At 40.3% G+C, this 21,386-nt stretch overlaps 2 protein-coding genes across 2 annotated transcripts; both read left to right on the top strand.

Annotated features, from left to right (window-relative positions):
• The first annotated feature begins 337 nt into the window (after nt 1-337).
• col19a1 (collagen, type XIX, alpha 1) lies at nt 338-4,412 on the top strand. The gene is made up of 5 exons (XM_073482402.1): nt 338-359; nt 1,455-1,541; nt 1,908-2,040; nt 2,336-2,732; nt 4,302-4,412. Exons 1-5 carry the CDS (start codon nt 338-340, stop codon nt 4,410-4,412), a joined length of 750 nt encoding a protein of 249 aa, XP_073338503.1.
• A 454-nt stretch (nt 4,413-4,866) lies between these two features.
• Nucleotides 4,867-18,908, top strand: col9a1b (collagen, type IX, alpha 1b). Its single transcript, XM_073482242.1, has 32 exons — nt 4,867-4,944; nt 5,429-5,491; nt 5,596-5,631; nt 5,724-5,786; nt 6,720-6,773; nt 7,552-7,587; nt 7,691-7,714; nt 7,800-7,853; nt 8,928-8,981; nt 9,214-9,246; nt 9,340-9,396; nt 9,487-9,540; nt 11,690-11,743; nt 11,856-11,909; nt 12,028-12,081; nt 12,175-12,228; nt 12,335-12,388; nt 12,483-12,536; nt 12,640-12,693; nt 13,283-13,327; nt 13,410-13,463; nt 13,551-13,604; nt 13,702-13,755; nt 14,948-15,019; nt 15,209-15,244; nt 15,344-15,388; nt 15,511-15,543; nt 15,643-15,789; nt 17,111-17,165; nt 18,105-18,293; nt 18,407-18,484; nt 18,712-18,908. The coding sequence occupies exons 1-32, from the start codon at nt 4,867-4,869 to the stop codon at nt 18,906-18,908; spliced, it is 2,043 nt and encodes a 680-aa protein (XP_073338343.1).
• Nucleotides 18,909-21,386: the final 2,478 nt, after the last annotated feature.

Raw genomic sequence — 21,386 nt, 5'->3', positions numbered from 1 at the left:
CCCAGGATAACATCTTTTTCAGGGCAAGTTTATTTAGCATTACTTAGTGCACACAAGCAAGAAAATAGAACTACGAATGGGAAACAATTGGGTGATTTTATGCTTGAAGAACCATTAACATTAAACCCAAGGTGGGTGCAGGAGAACTCCAGTGGAATGTGAAGTTGACACTGTGGAGAGTGTTGACTCACTCCCCCAAATAAATAACAACAGTCAAGCCTATAAGAGACCCCTCACTGTGACCTGAAGCTTTTCACTCTTGCTGAGGAAGCAACTGTCCAGGATCTGTTGAAACATCCTGCAGCAGGTGCACTTTTTTCCATTTCAAGATCAAGCTATGAAATGGGTGGAGTCAAAAGGTAAGTCACGTTTTGATTCTAAAGCGACAGCCATAATGCACACAAATACGTCTCTCACTCGAGATGCATGTTAAGTTTTTTTTTTTCTCTGATTACATTCCAGAAATATCATTCTGTACTCGTTGTGCTGCTGCTATGTGATCCCACAGTATCTTTGCACAGGACTTCATTCTCAGAGTAAGTAGTCTTCTGCACTGTAAGGTGCGATTGGTGAAAAAAAACACTTGATCATTGACATAACAAAATTGCCAGTGCGGTGCATTGCTGCAAGGGTGAGTCATGTCCACTTGCATACCAATTATCAACATCTCTCAACCCACCATACTATAAATCATATCTCCACTGGTTTAGTTTGTACTTGTGACTGCTGTTTGTTTCTCTGCTCTTGGCATGTGTCGTGGTGTATGTGATATTGCATATTGTGCAAAATATATATGCAATGAGGCCCGTGGAGCTATGCTGGCTGTTTCCTAATGCAGACCTCTTTAATTCATTAATTTAAGGCACTTATTATAAGAGACTCTGACATTGCCTCCTCTCCATGAAGTGTTTGCATTATTTTGTCTAGCCACTGTACACACTGCTGCTCTTATCTATAATTTATGACATGTATCCTGTGTGGATCTGTGTAGCAGCACTAACACTGCTGAGTCCAGCTGTGTAGATAGATTTAACTGTGCCCCAAAAACCTGAATAAAATGCACTGATCTTGACAACAGACAAAGCATCTAAATATAACATTACAGTATTAACCCTGAGTCATACATTTGAGCTGTGTCAGATGTTTGATACAGTAGATGACTTCAGGAAGTGGCGAACGGAAAGATCTGTTGTGTATGAGCTATTTATTCAAACTTGATAAAGACCTTTCACTTCCTGTCCAGATGTGTCAAAACAGGAAAATCTAGAGCTTAAGTGTTAAAGAGGAAACCACAAACAGTCAGAGATAGCCTAATATTTATTCAAGGCAGTGGTGCAGCTTTCCAAACACTGAGCTTTTATTCCCTCCCTCCCTTCCCTCACAACACACGCACACATATACACACAAAACACACTTCGACTACTAACGGGCTGCTCTCTGTTTCCATCTTGCAGCTGTGAGATTTTCATCTCAAGTTGGTATTCATCGGGAGCAGCAGTCCGTGTGCCCTCAGATCAGCGTCGGGGAGGATTATTTCCCAGGTGGATTCACAAAAACTAAGCACACTCTGCTTTTTAATTTGCTTAACAGTTACCCTGCCAACATGAGAAAAAACTTAAATCATATCAGTCCTATGTTAGAATATATATTCCTGTAAAACCTACAAATATGCAGATCCTTTTTCATGCTGCTGTCTATGCTTGGACTTCCTTGTAAAAGAGATATTGAATCTCAGTGGGAATATTCCTGGTAAAGATAAAGGTTAAATCAAACACATAAAGAAATTGTCAAAGATCATCTCATAATACTATAGATTGGAAAAAATAGAGTCTGTTGTTTGACACATGACTACAAACACCTTGTCTCCAAAGAATCATAATAACAATACTTCTTCTGTTCTTGTATAGGCTTTTATATTATGTCCCAGTTCCATATTGCTGAGCTGGCGAGAAGGGGCACTGTCAAAAAGGTTACTGGATCATCTCCTCAGCATGTTGCCTATCAAATAGGCCCAGCATTCAACTTCAGAATCAATACAAGGTAAGCTGCAAATGGAGATGTGTGAGTGAACACTGACACCTAGTGGTTGAGCTTGTATAACACCATTTACCCTGTCCATGGTGCTGAATATCAAAGACAGGCCTTATCTGCACCATCACATTCCTTCTGTCACATTACCTGCAAAGATACAACACAAATATGACATTTTATATGATGACATATATGATGTTAACTTTATAAATGAAGATGTAGTGGAAGATGGCCTGCACACCTTAGAGTATTATCATGAATCCTCATTGGAATATTGATTTTAAATCCATCCTTTGTGTTTCAGATCAGCTTATCCCCTGGGACTTCCAGAGGAGTTTACATTTGTGGCCATGCTGCGCATGAGTGGCAGCACCATCAATAAAAACTGGAATATCTGGCAAATGCAGGATGTGAATGGCAACGAGCAGCTGTCCGTCAGACTCAACGGGGAGTCAAAGTCTGTAGAGTTCACCTTCATGTCACTGGACGCCGGGAGGCAGACTGTTGTTTTCAGCCCCTTGACTTTTCTTTTCAATGAGCAGTGGCACAGAGTCCTGCTCGAGGTCAGCCGGCGCTCCGTGACCCTTTTCGTGGACTGTGTCATGATCAGTTCTCAGAATATACCACCACGACAGAAAGTTAGTCTGGATGGCTTCACATTGATAGGAAAGCTCAAGGACAACCCAGTGATGGCAATTCCGGTACGTTTACGATAGCACTGACTTCTGCAATAAAGCAAGAAGACCTACGAGTTTCTGAAATTTTACAACAGTGCTGTGAGTTCAGCCACTTTCAGAGGTCCCTGAACATCCCAGCACCTCATCCTCTAAGGCAGGATGTAATGAATTGTTAAAGCTTTTATTCACCCACCTTATAATTATTTATCATTATTAAGATTACAATGTTAAAATGCTTATAGGCTATCACAGCAATAATCAGTGGTGGGAAGTAGCTGAGTACATTTACTCAAGTAAAGGAAGCTATATGTGATTGATAAATTGCCTCCAGTGATGTCACTGAGTGTCTAAGTTGCATTGTGGGTACTGTAGGCACCAGGTTTTGAAAAGGAAGAAGAATGTGTGGAATGTAAACGTGATATTTCTGATTCTGCTGTATCAATTTCGATCATTTATTTTTAAACTGTCCATTATGATTCCGAGCGTGTTACAGAGTGCAATGTTAGACCAGTGGACCGAAACAAAACATCACTGGAGGCAATTTATCAGATTACATGCAGCTTCCTCTGAAGCCACAAAAGACTTAATACTAAAAGTGCTCCTCGAGACCTGTAAACACACATTCATGTGTAAAATTGGTGGAGTTATCCTTTATGTAAAATGTTGAACTACTGGACTTGATTATTTCCATATTCTGCTATTTTCAACTTATGCAAATATTGCATTTTTTTTACCTTCATTACTTTATTTGACAACTTTGGTAACTATAGTTACATAATCTATAAAGATGTATCTTATAAATGCTCAATATAATCAAGAAATAAATTATGATGTAATATTATAGATAAGGATAAAACTTTATTGATCCTCAAGGGATCTACCCTGCAGATATAGCCTACTGCATAAAGTAGTTTAACCACCTTTTCCAGCTTCAACATTCAAGTGATAAACACATAAATGCATCACTGACAATATTCTAAACAATGAACAATGATTCATTTAACTTTTTTTTTTTAGTGTTTGTTTCCTTCAGGGGTCTTTGACATGGAGAAGTTGGGGAATCCCAGTGTTTTCTCATCCTCCTGTTTGGTTTGTCTGAGACACTGGTCGGTAGTTTAAGCTTGCTGTCTCTCCATTCAGGCTTTAACGACAAATATGTGGAACTTGTCGCAGGTTGTGGTGAAGAATACGAGCCGTGCACAGGCTGAACCATCCATGCAGGTGGTGGAGGGTTTCCGAAGAGTCAGGCGCCTTTTGTGCACAATTACGCACCTAAAATAAACTCATATTTACCAACTTTGGCCCCATTATAACCCCAATATAAGCGTTAAAATCCCACAGATGTTACGATAAGGGGTCCCAAACTGTGACTTATTTATTGTGCAAACATTTCCTGCTCTCTGCCTCTTATCGTGCGCTGAAGGAAACCCCGACTTGGGCCTTAATGTTTATGGAAACAGCCTCTTGATCTTGGGACGCCGTGACGATAAAGGGCTGTGGTGCTTTAAAATACAGCTTATTCACTGTGTATATTTTGTGGTAATACTGTTCTAATCTATTACATCGCTTCACTTTGTCTTTTTTAAAATCAAGTTTGAACTCCAGTCGATGCTGATTCACTGCGACGTGACGCGAGCCCGGACTGAGGCTTGTTATGACCTCCCAGCCAGGACATCGGTGAGAAGACTTCAGATAACATCATGATCACCAGTCTGAGTGTGTGGTATGAAATGTCAGACCATCAGTTAGGCTATGAACCTTGAATATTTGGATCAGCCTAACTGAGAAATCAAATCAATCGGCCTTCAAATTAATGTGCGTAAAAGCAGTTTGTTGACCAAAGCACGCGTAAAGTTGGCACACCTTAAAAATAGTTCAATTAAATTAATTTGAGGGTCGTAGCAGAGGTTAAATAACCCGCTGACCCTGCCTATTGGTGGTATCTGCGCCGTGGTCCCTCCCCTGGGTGTCCCCTCCAATCGCTTCCTCTAACCAAGCATCGCATGAATATACATGAGCCCCTGATGGCTATGGGACCTCGGGCGGTCTAGATAGCCGAAAGGGATTCAGTTGGGTTGTTTTGTCGGGGGATCCTTCAACCCGACGAATCCCAGCGAAAGGACTTACAACTTTTACCTTTCCTGCCCACGGGGACATCATGGCTCGGGCCCCCAGCGTTAGAGGGCCAATTCTGGCTCTGCTTCTTCTGCAGCTTGTCCTTTTCGGCTCCGCTCAAGTAAGACTAACTATGTTTCTCTCTGTGTCTGGTCTCTCTATTTGTCTCTATAGCCTGATGTGACAGGGGAGCTGCAGGTGAGTGTTCTCCCTGAGCTCATGCTGTATAACAAGATCCATTTAGCCTACAAATTGTGTCGAGATTGTTGCTGAGATTGTTTCATCTGGTAAATTTATTGGACATTTGTTCTGGGAAAAAAGCCAGGGAGGAGACTTTTGTCTTAAGTCTCCTTTCAAAACTTTGTCTTTTGCACACTTTTATCTATAGCTGATGAATTCTGCAGTCAGAAATCAGCTCTGCAGGCTGTAAGATATTTGTATTAATGTCTTCAGACAGCAAACAATAAGTAGGTGCACCTGTTCACTCATTTTTCCATATTGCCTCTGTGGCAGTATGTCAATATAAGGAATAGCAAATGTTGGTGAGGTTGTTTTCAGAAATTTAAGCTGATATTTTCTGATCAAATTATTGTCATTTTACTCAGAGGAATCAAGGACCTGCTGGCCCTCCTGGACCTGCAGGTGTCCCAGGAATTGATGGCGTTGCTGTAAGTTCTCCCAGTTCTGTAACACTGCACATATAATGTGCCAAATACTGGAAAAATAGATCGCTAATAGATCACTCATTGCTCTTCTATCACTTTTGTTTCAGGGGGAAAGGGGAGCAGATGGCGAGGAGGGACTTCCTGTAACTATAACATCTAATACAACATTTAAATAATGTGTTCACTGTCAGGCTTTTCACTGATTTGTTTGTGTATGTGGGACCTTTGTTCTTAGGGACCCGATGGAGATGCAGGTAAACCCGGCTCTACTGGATTACCTGGAATTCCTGGAAATGATGTGAGTATGTTCAATGTTTTATGTTTTATGTATTCGCCTGCAAAGGGGTGGAGAGACAAAGTGTGATCCTCCCACTGTATAGGTTATGTTTTGCACTTATTAGTCATGTTTGGTGAGCAGTGATATGTCAGATTTAGCAGGGGATCTTGGGGAAGTGGGGACAAAAATGTGAGGAATTCATTAAACAGGATGAACAAATCCAAATTTCCTTTGTGCCAGGGTAAACCAGGACATGGGTGCAATTAACTTAGCTCCCTTCAGAGTTGAAAGGAGGGTTAGGAAAACACCAGAACATAATACCATTGCTTAGAGAGGCTGTAGGTGGATTTAGTTCACTTTTCTTTACAAAACTGTGCATAATTATGCATTATGAGTCATTAAGAGCCTGTTTATACATCCACCGGGGTTCTGAAAACAATGGCAGCTTTGTTGGCTGGCCTCTGTTGGTATCTCCTGTTGAGAATCCTCAAATCAGTGTGGAATGATTTCTTTCAGTGCGTTTGTTTGAAATGAGCCAGAGGAATGCTGCTCTCTGCTTGGTTTGCAGTCTGACACTTTTGCCCTCTGCCCTGGTCCTGACTTTTTCCAGTGTGTCTGCTCAGTTGAACAGTGGACATCATGACGCGTTCAGAAATGGAGCTTTAATCTCGAAGTGACCGAAGCTGCAGTGCAGTTTATATTGAAACACATAAGAGGAGGGGGTTTTAGTCAAGTTAATCCCACTTATGACTCCTCCCACTCGAGTATGATTGTGTTATGATGATGTAACGACAATCTGAGTTAGTAAGGAAAGAAGTACTGCCCGCTGATGTAGAGGGCACATTTGATTTTAAAACATGTTCTTTTCAAATAAAAGGTGAAAATACATGGATGCTGAAGATCTCCAGGGTTTATTCTGATGTGTTAGTTAAGCATGATGTCTCCTCTCTGCAGGGTTTGACTGGCCCTATTGGAGATCCCGGGCCCGACGGTCCCCCCGGGCAGAAAGTGAGTGACTAATGAGCCTTTTTGCTTTTCCTGCTTCCGAAGACCGTCAGTGAAATGGTGCCAAGCTGCTTTCCAGCCTTTTTGGCATGGCAGCGAGAGCCGCAGTGCATAAACCAATTCCTCATGACAAATGAGACTTAATCCTGCAAGTGTTCTGTGTAATCTCCGTGGGGAATGAAGGCCCAACATCGGTACTCATTAGGCTAAACATTGCTGGGTCAAGTGTGCCCGGCGCAGTCATGTGATGAGCTGGAGGAATGTTAACTCGGACGGTCTGCAGGCTCACACAGCTCAATTTTTTACCTGAAAACAGTATTTCTACCTAATGTCCAGAATGTAACTAAGTAAATACAATCAAGTACTGCTACCTTATACTTCTACTCCACTACATTTTGGAGGCAAATATTGTACTTTTTACTCCACTACGCTTATTTAAAGGAGCTTTTTTAAAGCGTTTTTAAATTTGCTCACTTTATCCGCAATCAGATTTAAAACTTAAAACATTGATTCTGATATCGAAATATGGGATCCGATATGTATAATTTACTTTAACTTGCAATTTTGATACTTAAGTACATTTATTGCCAGAAAATAACTTTTGTTACTTAATAGAGTACATTTAATATCAGATACTTTAAATGTGAAGAATTTTCTATTATTATTTTTCTTTTTAGTTTTAAAAATAAACAAGAGTTTTTGTAATCTTTACTTTTACTCGAGTACAACTTTTTCATACCTTTTTTAACACTGCATTTATGCATTTACCTTCTTCCTTTAGGGTGAACCTGGAAAAGCTGGACCTCGTGGATCACCTGTGAGTAGCATTTCTTCTCTTAAGGATCAGACCATCTATCTTGTCTTGTGTACACCAAATTCTCTTTATCACACTGAGTCATACTGTATATGTCTCCCTTTAGGGCGTTGGGCCAGATGGAGCCCCTGTAAGTACATTTTTAAGTCACAGAATTAATACAGATTTTGGTAAAATGTCTTAATACTGAAAACCTGAAATGTGACTTTAAACAGGGACCACCCGGGCCTGGAGGACTTCTGGGTGAAGTGGGAAAAGTTGGACCACCTGTGAGTAGAGACGGATCAATGGACTGTTGACTATATTTTAAATTAGGGCCACAGGCTAGAAAACACACAGCGGCTTCAAATACTACCAGCATGAGCTCTGAGGTGCTGGTACGCTGCCTCTGGCCAATGACAGAACAAAAGGAATGACAAAAAAGTGAAGGTCAATCCAAGCTGAGGTGAAAAACACTGTATGGAGTGTGTCTGTACTGCACAGATCTGTATACTGAAAGAGGTGCTGCTCCTGAACCACAAAACACATACATACACTCTGCACTATATACTGGTTATATTATCAGTACGTGCCGTATTGATGTTTCAAACTTTTCTCGTTCAATCAAAGATCATTTTCACATATTTTAAGATGTTTTTGAAATTCATTCATGGTCGGAAAATCAACACAAAATATCAATTATTCAGCCCTTCATCTGACTGAAGTGCCTCTGGGTATTTTTTTTAATGGTGCTTCATATCCCAGAATTTATCTTTACGTTATAGGTATGACTTATTTTTGATTTATTTTAATTAGAATTTTGCCCCTTGGCCATATGTCAGCATCAGCTTGCATTTGATTTCAAAGCAGTGATTTTAGATAAACAGTTCGGTTGCAGTAGTACATTTAAATTAGCAGCATTACCTCGTACTGTATATGTAATTATGGACTTTCAAAGTGAGCATCTCACTGCAGACTTGAAAGTGGCTAAAACCAGGTTGAGGTACATTTATTTGTTTCCTCTCAAAACACTAAATGCATTGTACCTGTAAGGACACCGATGCAACACAATACTTTATTTTGGAAGTCCCCAATTACTAATGAAATGTCAGAACATCAATTCTAACAGTAAAAAAGCAGCATTAATAGTTTCCACTTGGCCTACAGTTTTTGTAGCAGTCTAAAGGGTGTCAATTTAAATACAAAGCAAACTTATGATTTAAGTCTAATAGCTACGTTTGACTATTATATTTTCTATTATAGAAGAGTTTATAATACATAGTAAACCTCCAGTATTCAGCAGTATGGAGAGTCCATTGCATTTATTCTGTGTTTTTATTGACACATTTTATGTCTTTCCACAGGGGGCTATGGGTGTGAGAGGGCCTGAGGGACCTCGTGGACCAACAGGGCCCAGAGTAAGTGACACAGCTTCATTTGACACTTCATATGATTTGCGACAACGACAACATTTGACTTTATATTTCACAAGAGAAGCCATGAATTTAATTTGGCCTTGTTAGTGATGCCACCAACGCACCACTGCACACTGCTGTCCTTCCTCTGGTGATTTACAAGCTCCTTAGATTCATCATGATGTTGATGAATTACAGCATTTAAGTGTTAACATGTATTTTCTCTGAATTTCAGGGTGCAGCTGGAATGCTAGGCAGTGCCGACCTGGTAAAGTTTTTTTTTCTGGAGATTATGAATGAGTTTGTTTTTTTTTTGCATCAAATGTCAGGAACATTTTCTGACTTTCATTTTGTTGCTTAGTGTCCAAACTCTTGTCCACCTGGGACCCCCGGACATCCTGGCCTTCCTGGCATGAAGGTGAGCAGCAGAGTTGTGTCGCACTAAAATGAATGTTAGTGTCCCAAGATAAAAAGTGCGATTAATGGGTTATTCTCTGTATGTTTCAAGGGCCACAAAGGCGTCAAAGGTGAATCAGGAGAACCTGGGAAACAAGGCCACAAGGTAAAATATGTTCAGTTTAGGGGAGAATACTTGTTTGTAAACACAGAGCCAAGAATTTCTAGTTTTGTGAAATGTTATAAACATCCACAAAGTGAATTTACACTCACATAACCTCATGAATAACATAAATTTGCCTCCACCTGGCACGACTTTCCACATCAGAGAACAATTACGCATGACTTAAACGTGAAAAAGGAATTCCCGCCGCCTTTGAGACGCTCTTCTTCAAGAGGAAGTGATACAAGCCCGTGTGTAATTCCTCTGACTCCTTGTAATGCACAGAGGATGATTTATTTGAAATGATGTTCAAGCACAACTACCCTCTCCCTGTAATGTGTCTATGCACTATATAAATGGAAATGAGTCTGGGCCCATCTCCCTTTATCACCCCATGCCAGGATATGATTTACTGTCAGTCTGCGCAGTGTCCCCGAGAATGATTTTCTCCTTCACTGGAAGTTTCATTCGAGGGGGCTTTTTCTTTTTTCTTTTTTTTTTTTCCCTGTTTTCCACTCACAAATTCACAAATATAAATTTGAACTAAAGTTAACGATAGAATAAGCAGATGTTGTGCTTGGGTCGAAAGTGTGTAATGTTGTGATACTGAAGGAGAATACTGAAATGTAAAAAGAAAGTTTGTGTTTGAGAGATGGCACCTTGGCACACGGCTGTAAAGAGAAAATATTGCTTGACCCTGTTACCTACAAAAATATGCAGCTCTTCTTCTCACTTCTTATTTGAAATTAACAGAAACTTAAGGGCTGCAACCAATGATTACTTTAATTGTTGAATTGTTTGCCTATTATTTTCTCGATTAATCAATTATTTTTGTGTTGTCTATAACATGTTAGAAAATGGTGAAAAATGTTGTTCGGTGTTCCCGAAGATGACCTCAACCCCAACCTTTGAGGACGACCCTGATGTCCTCAAATGTCTTGTGTTGTCCACACAACGCAGATACTCAGTTTACTGTCAGAGAGGAGTAAAGAAACCAGAAAATACTCACATTTAAGAAGCTGGACTGGAGAATTTTTTTTTTTTTCTTAAAGGGGCACTATGTAGTTTTAGAGAAGAAATTCAAACTCAGAATTTTAATTTGTCCATAAGTGAATAAACAAGCTGTTCTCAGAGGAAAATAAAGTCCAGGAACACTGTTTGAAGTGAGAAAGGTGGCAGGGTCCACCAAATATAAACAGTATGAAATTGTGTTGTCCTTTAAGGTCAGTTTGTTTATTCAGTTTATTCAGTCATGAAAACAAAAGAGTGCTTATTTGTTTGTTCAAGCATAAAAAGGATCAGTCAGTGAAGATCTTTCTCTTCTGATCAAAGTTTCTTACCCAAAATTACAGAGTTTACCTTTAAACAATTACTCAAACCGATTAATTGCTTGTCAAAATAGTTGCCGATAAATGTAATAGTCGTCAACTAATCGATTAATCAATTAGTCATTGCAGCACTAGAAACAATACTTTCCTTTAATTTCTATAATAACAATATCATACAAATCTATGACAATAAACAAAGACAGGAAGATTTTTCTAGTTGTTTTTTAATCAAACCACTGCAAATTGAAGACATTCTTTTAATGATTCAACACATTGGCTGTCTCACTTTAATTTTCCTCTTTTTGGAGAACAAAAACTTTGCCTCCATTAGCAGAATATGAATCAGACAAACAAGCAGAATGAAACATCAGCTCACATTTCTCTCTGTGATGCAAATTGTGTTCCTTTCTGTAATATTTCATTACCAGCCACGTATTGTTTGCATGTCTTGATAGCCAATGTTAATAATTAAACGAAGAAATTGCCTTTTTAACAGCAGGAAATGTGCACAGCCTCAGACCCGGACCACTATCTATCTTAATGGATGTGCCTCCTCAGGTCCACCAGAGTCAGCGTATGAATTATTTGTAATTTGCAAAGCAGGAGAACGGTAATTTGGAGTTAAATCGTCTGCTTTTGCCCTTGCAATCCATTAAAAAGTGGGTATTAAACACAGTTCGGAGTGGCCGCCTCATTTTCTAATTAGCACACAGCTGATAGGAGCAGCTTCCATTTGTCCTCTTAAATTGTACTTACATTTGCTGCTCATCTGATTGACTTCATGCTGTGTTTCTGCTAATGTTCTTCCTCTGTTATTCACTCAGGGTGAGGAGGGAGACCAGGGAAGCCTGGGGGAGGTCGGATCCCAAGGACCAATGGTTAGATACAGTATTTGTTAGAGACTTACAAGATTAAGTTTGCTCTTTATTGTGTGAGGTTCTCTTTTTTTCTGCTCACTGAGGCACCTGATGGATCTATTTGTTATTTTAGGGCCCACAGGGAATTCGTGGGGCCATGGGAATGATGGGCCCCAAGGGAGAGATGGTAAGTACTTCCATGGCACCTCTCATATATGTTACATTCTTCCTGAATTACTTGCGAATCAATGTGAACTGCATTAATATTTGTCTATCAAAAAAATACTAATATTCTTCTCTCGCAGGGAGCTCGAGGTCTTGATGGAGATCCAGGTCCCCAGGGTGTTGCAGGAGCAACTGTAAGTTCCCCCCCCCCCGTAAAGTTTAATCCTTTATTTTTTGCAGCAAGTGTGGTTTACATGAGTAGAACATGATTGAATGTATTATTTCAGGGCGATCAAGGCCAGAGGGGTGTGATGGGCGAGCTCGGGCCTAAGGGTGAAACAGTAAGTCGACACATCAACAGCACAGATGCTTTCAGATGGAGGGAAATATAATCACTGGAATTCACTCGTACAATTCTAACAAATATACCGTTGCTTTGTTGTTCAGGGCGTTCTAGGGCCGAGAGGAATCACAGGTCTTCCAGGTCCCAAAGGAGAGGCTGTGAGTGTCTGATCGATGATCACAAATAAAGCTTTAATGTTCGGATGTGTTGTCAACAAAGAACTCAATTCTAGTTTGTGCTTTTCATCACCAGGGCTTACCGGGTGTGGACGGTCGCGAGGGTATTCCTGGGATGCCGGGAGCAAAGGTAGAGCATCATTTCCACTTTTTTATTTATAAAACTTTTACAGCTTAATCAAATGCATTTGGCTGTGAGGAGCTTCTGTTTTTCACTGTCTGTCTCTCTGCAGGGAGGCGTTGGGAAGGCAGGCGTGCCTGGAGAGGTCGGACTTCAGGGGCTTCCTGTGAGTATGACCTTTAACCCAAGCTGTCAAGACTGACTCTGATTGGATGCACCTGAGTAAACCCACGGGGAACAGCTGAAAGCGCCCTCATGCTGCTGTGCAATATCACACATCACATCTGTGTTGGAGTTATAACTGGAGTTAAAAGAATGTTTTTGCATCTTTTATTGTATAAAATACGATAAAGTTGACCTATTTTCAAGGGAAAAACTGCAGAGCTCCATCCCTCTGTGAGAGGCTACAGCGTGAGATGGTAATCAATGTCTTCCCCAGGCAGCAAAGTGAGAGCAAAGTTTCTCCAGCTCTCTAATCTGTGATTAGTCTAATGAAAAGCAATAATGAGAATCAGTTAGCGAACATGAGCAGCCTGCCTGTGGTAGCATTAAGAAACATTTTGTGAGTGTAAAAGTCACCACCTGAATTAAACATCCACTTTTAAGCTTATTCAGGTTAAAAGCTCAAACAAATATGTTTTTCCCAGCTAAGCCTTCTGTCTTTATGCTCCAGTGTTTATTTTCTTTCAGGAATGACCCTTCCTGCTAGAAATTGCCCTGCTTGTGATTGTTTTTTTCTCTTCTCTGTCTTTTAGGGTTTGCCTGGTTCACCTGGACCAAAAGGCTTGAGCGGCCCTAAGGTTGTCCTCTTGATCATTTATTACATATCATCAGTTGTTCATATCATCAGAATCTGAAAGCAGCTTTGTTTTTTCTTCACAGGGAGACTCTGGTCAACCAGGCCTTCCTGGAACACTGGGACCTGCTGGCAAAACAGTAAGTAAGAACAACATGTGTTGAAACACCGTCAGGATTTTTGTCACATCTGATGTGTCACCATGACATTTTCCTGTCACACCTCAGGGTGAGCGCGGAGACCAGGGGGAGGTGGGACCAGTCGGACCTATTGGTGAACCTGTGAGTATTTTTGCCTGCCTGCTTGAATTTCTTTTGTCTATATTTTGTCGGTATGTTAAAACCCTTTCACTTCACTTCTTAACCCTTTCACTTACAGGGAGCTGTAGGAGAGCAAGGCCCTACAGGTCCAGCCGGCAAGCCAGGTGCCAGGGTAAGTTGTAGAGCACAATTAAAATACATTTAGATTCGAATTCGACTGATTTTGATTTGAAATATATATTTAGTTTATCCATGTCTTTATTTTGAAAATAAATGCCGGTAACACTTTTATTAAAAGAGAACTATTATTATTATCCCTTTCCATCAGTGTTTTATAAATGTTCTTGATCATGTAAAAGGGCTAGAAAGTTAAAAAGGTCAAATTGCGCAGCAACAGAAGCTCCTCTCTCCCACAGAAAACACTGCTCCTTAAACGCCTCATCAGTAGTCACACCTTTAATTCAGTGACTTTGTGACATCACACTATGTCACCATGTCACACTATGTCACCATGTCACACATTTGCATAATTTATGCCCAATGGCTAGTTTGGCTCATAAGAATTGATTTAGCACAGCTGCTCTGTCGTTGTTAGCAGTGCTGGGTCAGGCGTGTGTGAGCTGACCAATCAGAGGAGACTGCGTTGTGTTAATGTTAATATGCATCTTAAAAGGATTTATAAGGGCCTTATTCCCAATTAACAAATGCTTATAACAAAGACCTTAAAACATAAATGGCATTGATTTTCAAAATAAATGCATGGATAAACCAAATACACTCAGAACTGCCAGCTTAAAATGCTTATTACAAACACCTTAATAAATAAAACAATACCTAAATGCCTTATGAAAACCTTAGCAGCTAGTGTACATCAAACAATAATTAGCAGTAATATATAGAAAACCTTTAGTGAATACATACAGAAGCAGAGGCACCAGACAGTATTCTACTTCTTGAATTTTTGATACTTTAAACGAGAGAAGCTGAAAAGCAGGGAAGCCTCAGAGCGCTCAATCCTGGCTGTTGTTTCACTGGAATGTCTCAGAGAATAGACCGAGGCTGGATCTCACATGAGGTCTATTTTCACAGTAAGGGGAGAGCTGTAAGCAGCGGGCTGAATGAGCTCTCTGTTCTCCTGGCATTCCTCAGACAGTCGGCCAGTGATCAAAGGGGCAACGGCACACAAACATGCCCGAGAAGAATAAGGAGCAATGCTAAGCTGCGCTGCAAGTTCATTATGAGCACAAATACATTATATATCTATTTATTTACTATAACTACTGATATTCGAGCTATTTCAGCAATGTAAACAGGTGTCATAACCCCACTTCTACTCATCAGATGTGCATGTTTATTTGTCACAGGGACCCAAAGGTGACCCCGGTCTCCCTGGTCTCCCTGGTCCTTCTGGCCTGCCCGGGGAGAAAGGAGAGAGGGTAAGAAAACACCACATGCCCATTCAGATACCTTTTTAGATTTATTGTCATTAACAGTAGGAGAGAGATTAATGCTCAGCAGCAAACAGCTGATCAGCTCCCTCTAGTGTGGACAAATAAAATATCCAGAGCTTCTTTGTTCTGCAGTGATTGTTTAGTCAGTTAACACTTTTGTTTTGTGTATGACAGGGAGAACGTGGAGAAGGAGGACCCAAAGGAGAGCAGGTATGAAATCCTGACACTAAATATTAATTCTCTCTTAATGTTTAAATAACAAGTGGTTTGCTTTATTATATGAATTATTAACAGAGTGTGTTTTCATAGGGAACACAAGGAGATGAGGGTAACCCTGGAGACAAAGGGGATGGTGTAAGTCGTTACACCAACACTGACACTGCAAATTAAACTATTCATCATCTCTATTCACAATCTCACCAGAGTACAATTATCCTTGTTTCCATCCTATGTTTTTTTTATGAATGGTGTCATAGGGTGAGTCAGGAGAAGCTGGAGCTAAAGGAGAGGTGAGTGCAAAGTGATTATTTAAACCTGGTTTCTCCGTGTTTTCCACTGAGAAGGTGCTGCAGGTTTTTAATATTTCCCTGCTCTGATTTTCTGTTAAGGACGGTAACCCCGGCGAGCCTGGCAGAAGAGGTCCTGAGGGAAGCAGAGGTCAGCCTGGTATTGAGGGGCCGCCCGGCACACCTGGACCACGGGGCATGCAGGGGGACAGGGGTAAACCCGGAGTCAGAGGGTCTCAGGGTCCTGCGGTAAGTCCACGGGAAAACACTTGAAGGGAAAGGTGACAGAGAAAGTGTTGAGGATACTTATGACATCTCTGCAGCATCATCAGAGGGCAAAACGAGCAGAGTGTTTAAAACCAAAACTCTGAGGCCAAAAAGTTTCGATTCAGCACCAAGACTTTCAGATGACATTAAATCTGATCCATAAGTTATATTATGTCTCATCTACACAGTGCTTTCCAATATAGTGTTAATATTTTGTCTATTTAGTAGGTGCAGGACAGTCTGGTCGGGGTTTATCTCATTGGTCATTCAGGTCATAAAAATGGAAAACTTTTGTTAGCAAAATTTCCTTACGTAGAGAAGTTGATTAACCAACAAATCTTGCGCTGCTTCCAACTTTCAATTTATTGTTTATTTATTGTATTTTCCAGTGGTGCAAAGTAACTAAGTTCATTTACTTTAATACTGTACTTAAGTCCAATTTTTAGGTACTTGAGTATGTCCATTTTCTGCCACTTTATACCTCCACCTCACTACAATTCACAGGCTAATATTGCACATTGTATATTGTACTGAGATTATTCTGTAATATGCTATTTCGCGTGATGAGTACTTTTACTTTTGGTGCTTTCAGTATATTTTGATGCCAATGCTGCAGTACTTTTACTTAAGTAAAATGTAAATGCATGACTTTTACTTGTAACAGTTTACTTGTTTGGAGTTTTGAACCTGAAATTCTTTCTTTCCATCACTGATATGTCACTTGTTTTCAGTTCCTCCTGAGCCATGTACAGGTGTAACATTTTTAAAACACTACTTAGGTTGATTTCATTAATAAGTCCCTCTGGGTTGAATACCTCTCCCTGCACACTGTTATCTTTGTTATTCTGATCTCTTTCTTGTAATTCTAACTTGTGCAAATAAACCCCGAAATTGTGAGGCAGCAGCAGGGAATACATCAAACCACCTGAGCAAGATGCTGTGAAAATTTGAATATTTTTGCACCCACCAAAGGTTCACCTGCACTCTGACATCCCTGCGAACACAAAGACTGCGTCCTTATCAAGATTGGTACAGTCAAATTCAACACCTGTGGTGTTGTAAAGGGGAAACCCTTGCACCTCCAAAATGTCAACTTCTCCAGAGAGGAGAAAGGAAGGTTCATTTTTAGCTACATAACAGTGCACTTTGAGTTCATGAAACAGTTCTTATGAGCCCAAGAACAGTGGGAGAGAAGTAAGTCATCTTTTAACTATTGTGAGAGCAAGTCACTCGATAACAGCGCTCTCACATCAGTGTTTTCATCATTGTCATGAAATCTATTAAGTCATCCTTTTCCTTCCAGGGTAAAGAGCCGAGCGATCAGCACATCAAACAAGTTTGCATGCGAGTCATGCAAGGTAAGAACTGATAGGCCTTTGACCCCCATTTATCATCCCCTTGTGCCTCATTTCATGACTTTAATCTTTCCCAGAATGCCTCATTACGCAACCACATACAGAGCCGCCCCTACATTGTCTCATTGATCTGGGTGGTTGCTGAATACCCTGAAGTTTAAAAAAAGGGAAGGTCTCATAGCCCAAACATGAAATAAGCTTCAGTCTTTGTTTATTTGATGGATGAAAGATTCTTCCTCCGAGCTTTTCGAAATGTCTCACTGAAGTCACAACCTCTGTTCTCTTCATTCTGTTGCTCTTACGTCTTCACAACTCATCTCCTAGACTCATGATTTTTTTATACCCGATGTGCTGAAAAATTAATTTCACCTCCAGCAGACCTGCACTCTTCTCTGCTCCAAGCAAAGAGTCTGCCTGGAAAGGGAATCTTAAAAAAAAGAAGAAGAAGAAAAAAAAAAAGAGCAGTCAAGCAGCGGCTGCATGAATTTTCATCAGGAGACAGAAAACTGGAATCTTAAGTGCAAAACACCATGCAGGAAGGAGCCACAGGAGATTAATATTAGACCCTTTAAACCATGAGCACACATTTTCTGTCGCTGATTGCTTGAAATAAAGAGTATAATCTCCTTTCTGCTCAATTGACTGAGTTTCTTCGGAAAAAGGTTGAAAAACAGGAGAAGCTCGGGGGATATCGTGACCAGTGTTTCACCTCGCTCTGCTTCACTCTGAACTCAAGCACAAGAGCTGTTGAACCATCTCGTCGATGAGAGTTGCTTTGGGCTTTCAGAAATGAGCCTTCATATGCTACGGCATGATTTATTACAAAGTGTTTTGTCTCAGAAAGTTCCCTTGATAACTGTCAACCACAACTGTTTGAAATGTGTCTTGGAGCCATGTTTGTTTCTAATGGTTCATTGTTGCCTTTCTGTCGTGCTCCAACAGAACAGCTAGCCCAGTTAGCCGCTAGTTTAAGGAGGCCAGAGTCTGGTGTAGCTGGTTTACCTGGAAAACCTGGACCTCCAGGGCCTCCTGGGACTCCGGGAGACAATGGCTTCCCGGGGCAGGGTGGAGCGAGAGGCCTTCCAGGACTCAAAGGGCCACCAGGACATTTGGGAAAGAAAGGAGCCAAAGGTAATGAATGTGTTGGCAGGTGATGTGAGAGAACTACGCGTCAGATAAAACAATGACATGTTTGTCTTTTTATTATACACCGATATGTCTTCATTACATGATGTGTCTTACAGGTGAGATGGGAGACAAAGGCTCCAGAGGGCCCACTGCACGAGGACCTAAAGGTCAGCAAGGACCTCCTGGACTTCCTGGTGAGTCAATTTTGCCTTTGAAATCTGCTCAAGTCTGTGTCAAATCAATACTCAAATTCTTATATTAAATAATTATGATGTTGTAGGTAAAACACCAACACTGCTTTCTCAGACCAAATCTCTTTTGATGTAATAAAAGTGCATGTGTCTGTTGTTGGCTTGAAAAAATGTGTACCTACCCTTTAAATGTAGCAACTAGCATCCTAAAATGAGTTTTGTGATAACAGGTGAGCCAGGCAAACCTGGCTATGGTCAGGATGGACGGGACGGGCAGAGAGGACGTCCCGGCACTCCCGGACAGCCCGGTGTACCTGGGCCTCCCGGTTCAGCCGGTCCTAATGGTTACTGCGACCCGTCAGCATGCAACCTCCAGGCAGGGGCCGCCCACCAGTCTCTGGATGTGAAGGGACCTGCAGGGAACTAAAGAGCCACTCTGGCGGAGACAGAAAGACTGTTGGATTAGCTCCCCTGAGCACACAACATTTTTCACACTGTCTTCCTAAGGGGCTGCGGCTGGTGTGCTGCCGTCGATCCATTAACCTCTAGTCTTGTGAGCATGCTTTGTGCCAGCCACGTCTCCATCAGAAGGAGCCAGCCTCTGCAAGTCATCATGAAACACAAAACATTTTTTATGTGCTGCGAAAATCTAGCTCGTTATGGTGTTTTTCTACCTGAGAGATGTTTCGATTATTTTCAGGACAATGTGCTCGTATTTCTCAGAAGATATGAAATGAACATAATGTTTGTTTATCCCACTCTCCTTGTACCTCCGCCTATATTATCCTCCTCATTTTTCCATTCACACTATTTCCTGTAATAAAAGCTCCACATTTCTAATAATCACCCAAAGCAAGTCATGATCAGGATTTTTTTTTTTTTTTGCTTTAAGTGACTTTTTCAATTATTTTGTTCTGTGTGTGCTAATGTACCAAAGATAAACCTGCTGAACCGCCCTTTTTTAATACAGTTCTTTCAGCTCAAACTAAAAAGGAGAGAGGATGAAAATGTCATCAAGTCACACTGACTTCAGTTTATGTTGTAAATCTGTAAAAAAAAAAAAAAATTATGTTTGAATTTTGGTTAATTATATTTCCTACAAAACAACCTGATGTGAGATTTTGTCTCATTGTACAGAATGACAACAGAGTTCAGTCGTGCACAAGTGGAAATATATTTGAGAGATGAGGGTGACCCTCATTAAGGTCACAAATAAAGAAAACAACACATGCAGTGTTTTATTTATTCTGTATACTGGTATCAGTCTGTGATGATGTAATATTTGTGACAAATATGCGTAAAATGCAAAATCAATGTTCCCAGTATTATTGAAACTGTTTTACGTCAAATAATAATAAAAAAAAGTCACAGTTGACAAAAACAGTCCGATCTTAAGGCCAGTTTAGTAGCTGCTCTGCACCTTTTGAACATACTGCGTGATCGTCCTGTCACAGTCCCAAATGTTCATCTACATTTTTTCTGTCCACATTTTCATGAAAACAGATCGAACTTTATCTGCTCATGAAGATCATGTGATGTGATGGAAAGCTACAGAACAGCTCTTAAACTGTTCTATATGTGAATATGTTGACTCGAAAAGGTTTTTTATGTAACTTTGTGCTTTTTGCAGTGTTGACAAAAGTATTAAAGCAACATAATGTAGAAATTGGCATTTTGTGGGATCTGGTGCCCCCCACAGTTTCTGAGTGCAACACTACTACAGACGTAATGTAGGTGCTAACTACAAACAAAACTCATTACATCTTAACAATGTTGTATGTCGAGGTAAACATGTATGTAACTCTGTGATCCTACCCTCTGACGTTACATAGTGCAGAAGTGATGGGAGGGCGGAGTGGCTGAGACAGAGACACCATTCACCCTATTACAACACACTGTACCATCAACATGATTCTGAAGCTGTTAGTTTAAGCTAAAAAACTTACATAATTTTGCTTTAAGTTAAAGTACAAATACCAAACTTTAAAAATATTACACTACAAGTTAAAGCCCTGCATTCAAAACCTTATTAAATAAAAGTATGTAAGCATAATCAGCTAAATGTACTTAAAGAGTACTCATTGTGCAGTCAAATACCCCGTCTGTGTTTTACTGCCAATGTTACTGCTCCATTAAAGTTTATTTGTAAGTTTAAGGTTGATCTAATCTTCACTACTTTATAAACTGGTGGGTAGTTGAAGGCTTAATCTACAGCAATGCGTCATATTCGATAAGATCATTATGTTTGTTGTGTTGCAGTCCTGTGAGAACCACAAATCTCTAAAAAGTCAATTTTTCATGAGCTCAGAAAAACAAGAGCTAATCCAAGAGGTCTTTTAAATAGTTTCTCAACCCATAAAGGGACACTCAGTCTATCACATTCACAACCACCACATTAGGATATGAAAATTAAGTAATAACTAAAGCTGTCAAGCAAATGTAGGAGTAGAAAATACAATATGTGCCTCTGAGATGTAGTATGTTAAGTATAAAGTTGTACAAATGGAAATACTTCAGTAAAATACAAGTATGTAATGTACTTCTTTACATTCCACCACTTTTTAACTTTTATGAATGGATTTCCATTTTAAAAACAGCTGAAATGCTAAAAATCTCAGTTGTCTGGTTAGACAAAGAAACCCTGGTTGTGAGTTTTTCAACGATACAACACGTAATATAGCTGCTTAAAGGAGTTATTATCACCGCCATTGACCACACAGAAACAGATCATAAAACAAAGACCCAGGCTGTGAGTGCTCGAAAATACAACACGAGAACACTGGAAATAAAGCACTGAATAACATTTATTGCACACGTGTAAGGCAGGTGCCATTAATCAGTGTAAATAAAAGATGCTGCAAAGAAAAGTGTAAAATATAACCTCTGCTACCTGGTAACCACATAC

The sequence above is a fragment of the Pagrus major genome, chromosome 15 (genome assembly GCF_040436345.1).
Source record: "Pagrus major chromosome 15, Pma_NU_1.0".
In the NCBI taxonomy this organism is placed as follows: Eukaryota; Metazoa; Chordata; class Actinopteri; order Spariformes; family Sparidae; genus Pagrus; species Pagrus major.
This window is presented reverse-complemented; position numbering and strand designations above follow the sequence as displayed.

Bases quoted from the DNA above. Each gene is read 5' to 3' on its own strand.
- col19a1 (XM_073482402.1), top strand. From the start codon at position 338: ATGAAATGGGTGGAGTCAAAAG. The intron at 360-1,454 runs GTAAGTCACGTT...TCCATCTTGCAG, and splicing joins GAAATGGGTGGAGTCAAAAG to CTGTGAGATTTTCATCTCAA. The intron at 1,542-1,907 runs GTGGATTCACAA...GTTCTTGTATAG, and splicing joins CGGGGAGGATTATTTCCCAG to GCTTTTATATTATGTCCCAG.
- col9a1b (XM_073482242.1), top strand. From the start codon at position 4,867: ATGGCTCGGGCCCCCAGCGTTAGAGGGCCAATTCTGGCTCTGCTTCTT. The intron at 8,982-9,213 runs GTAAGTGACACA...TCTGAATTTCAG, and splicing joins GTGGACCAACAGGGCCCAGA to GGTGCAGCTGGAATGCTAGG. The intron at 15,544-15,642 runs GTGAGTGCAAAG...TTTTCTGTTAAG, and splicing joins AAGCTGGAGCTAAAGGAGAG to GACGGTAACCCCGGCGAGCC.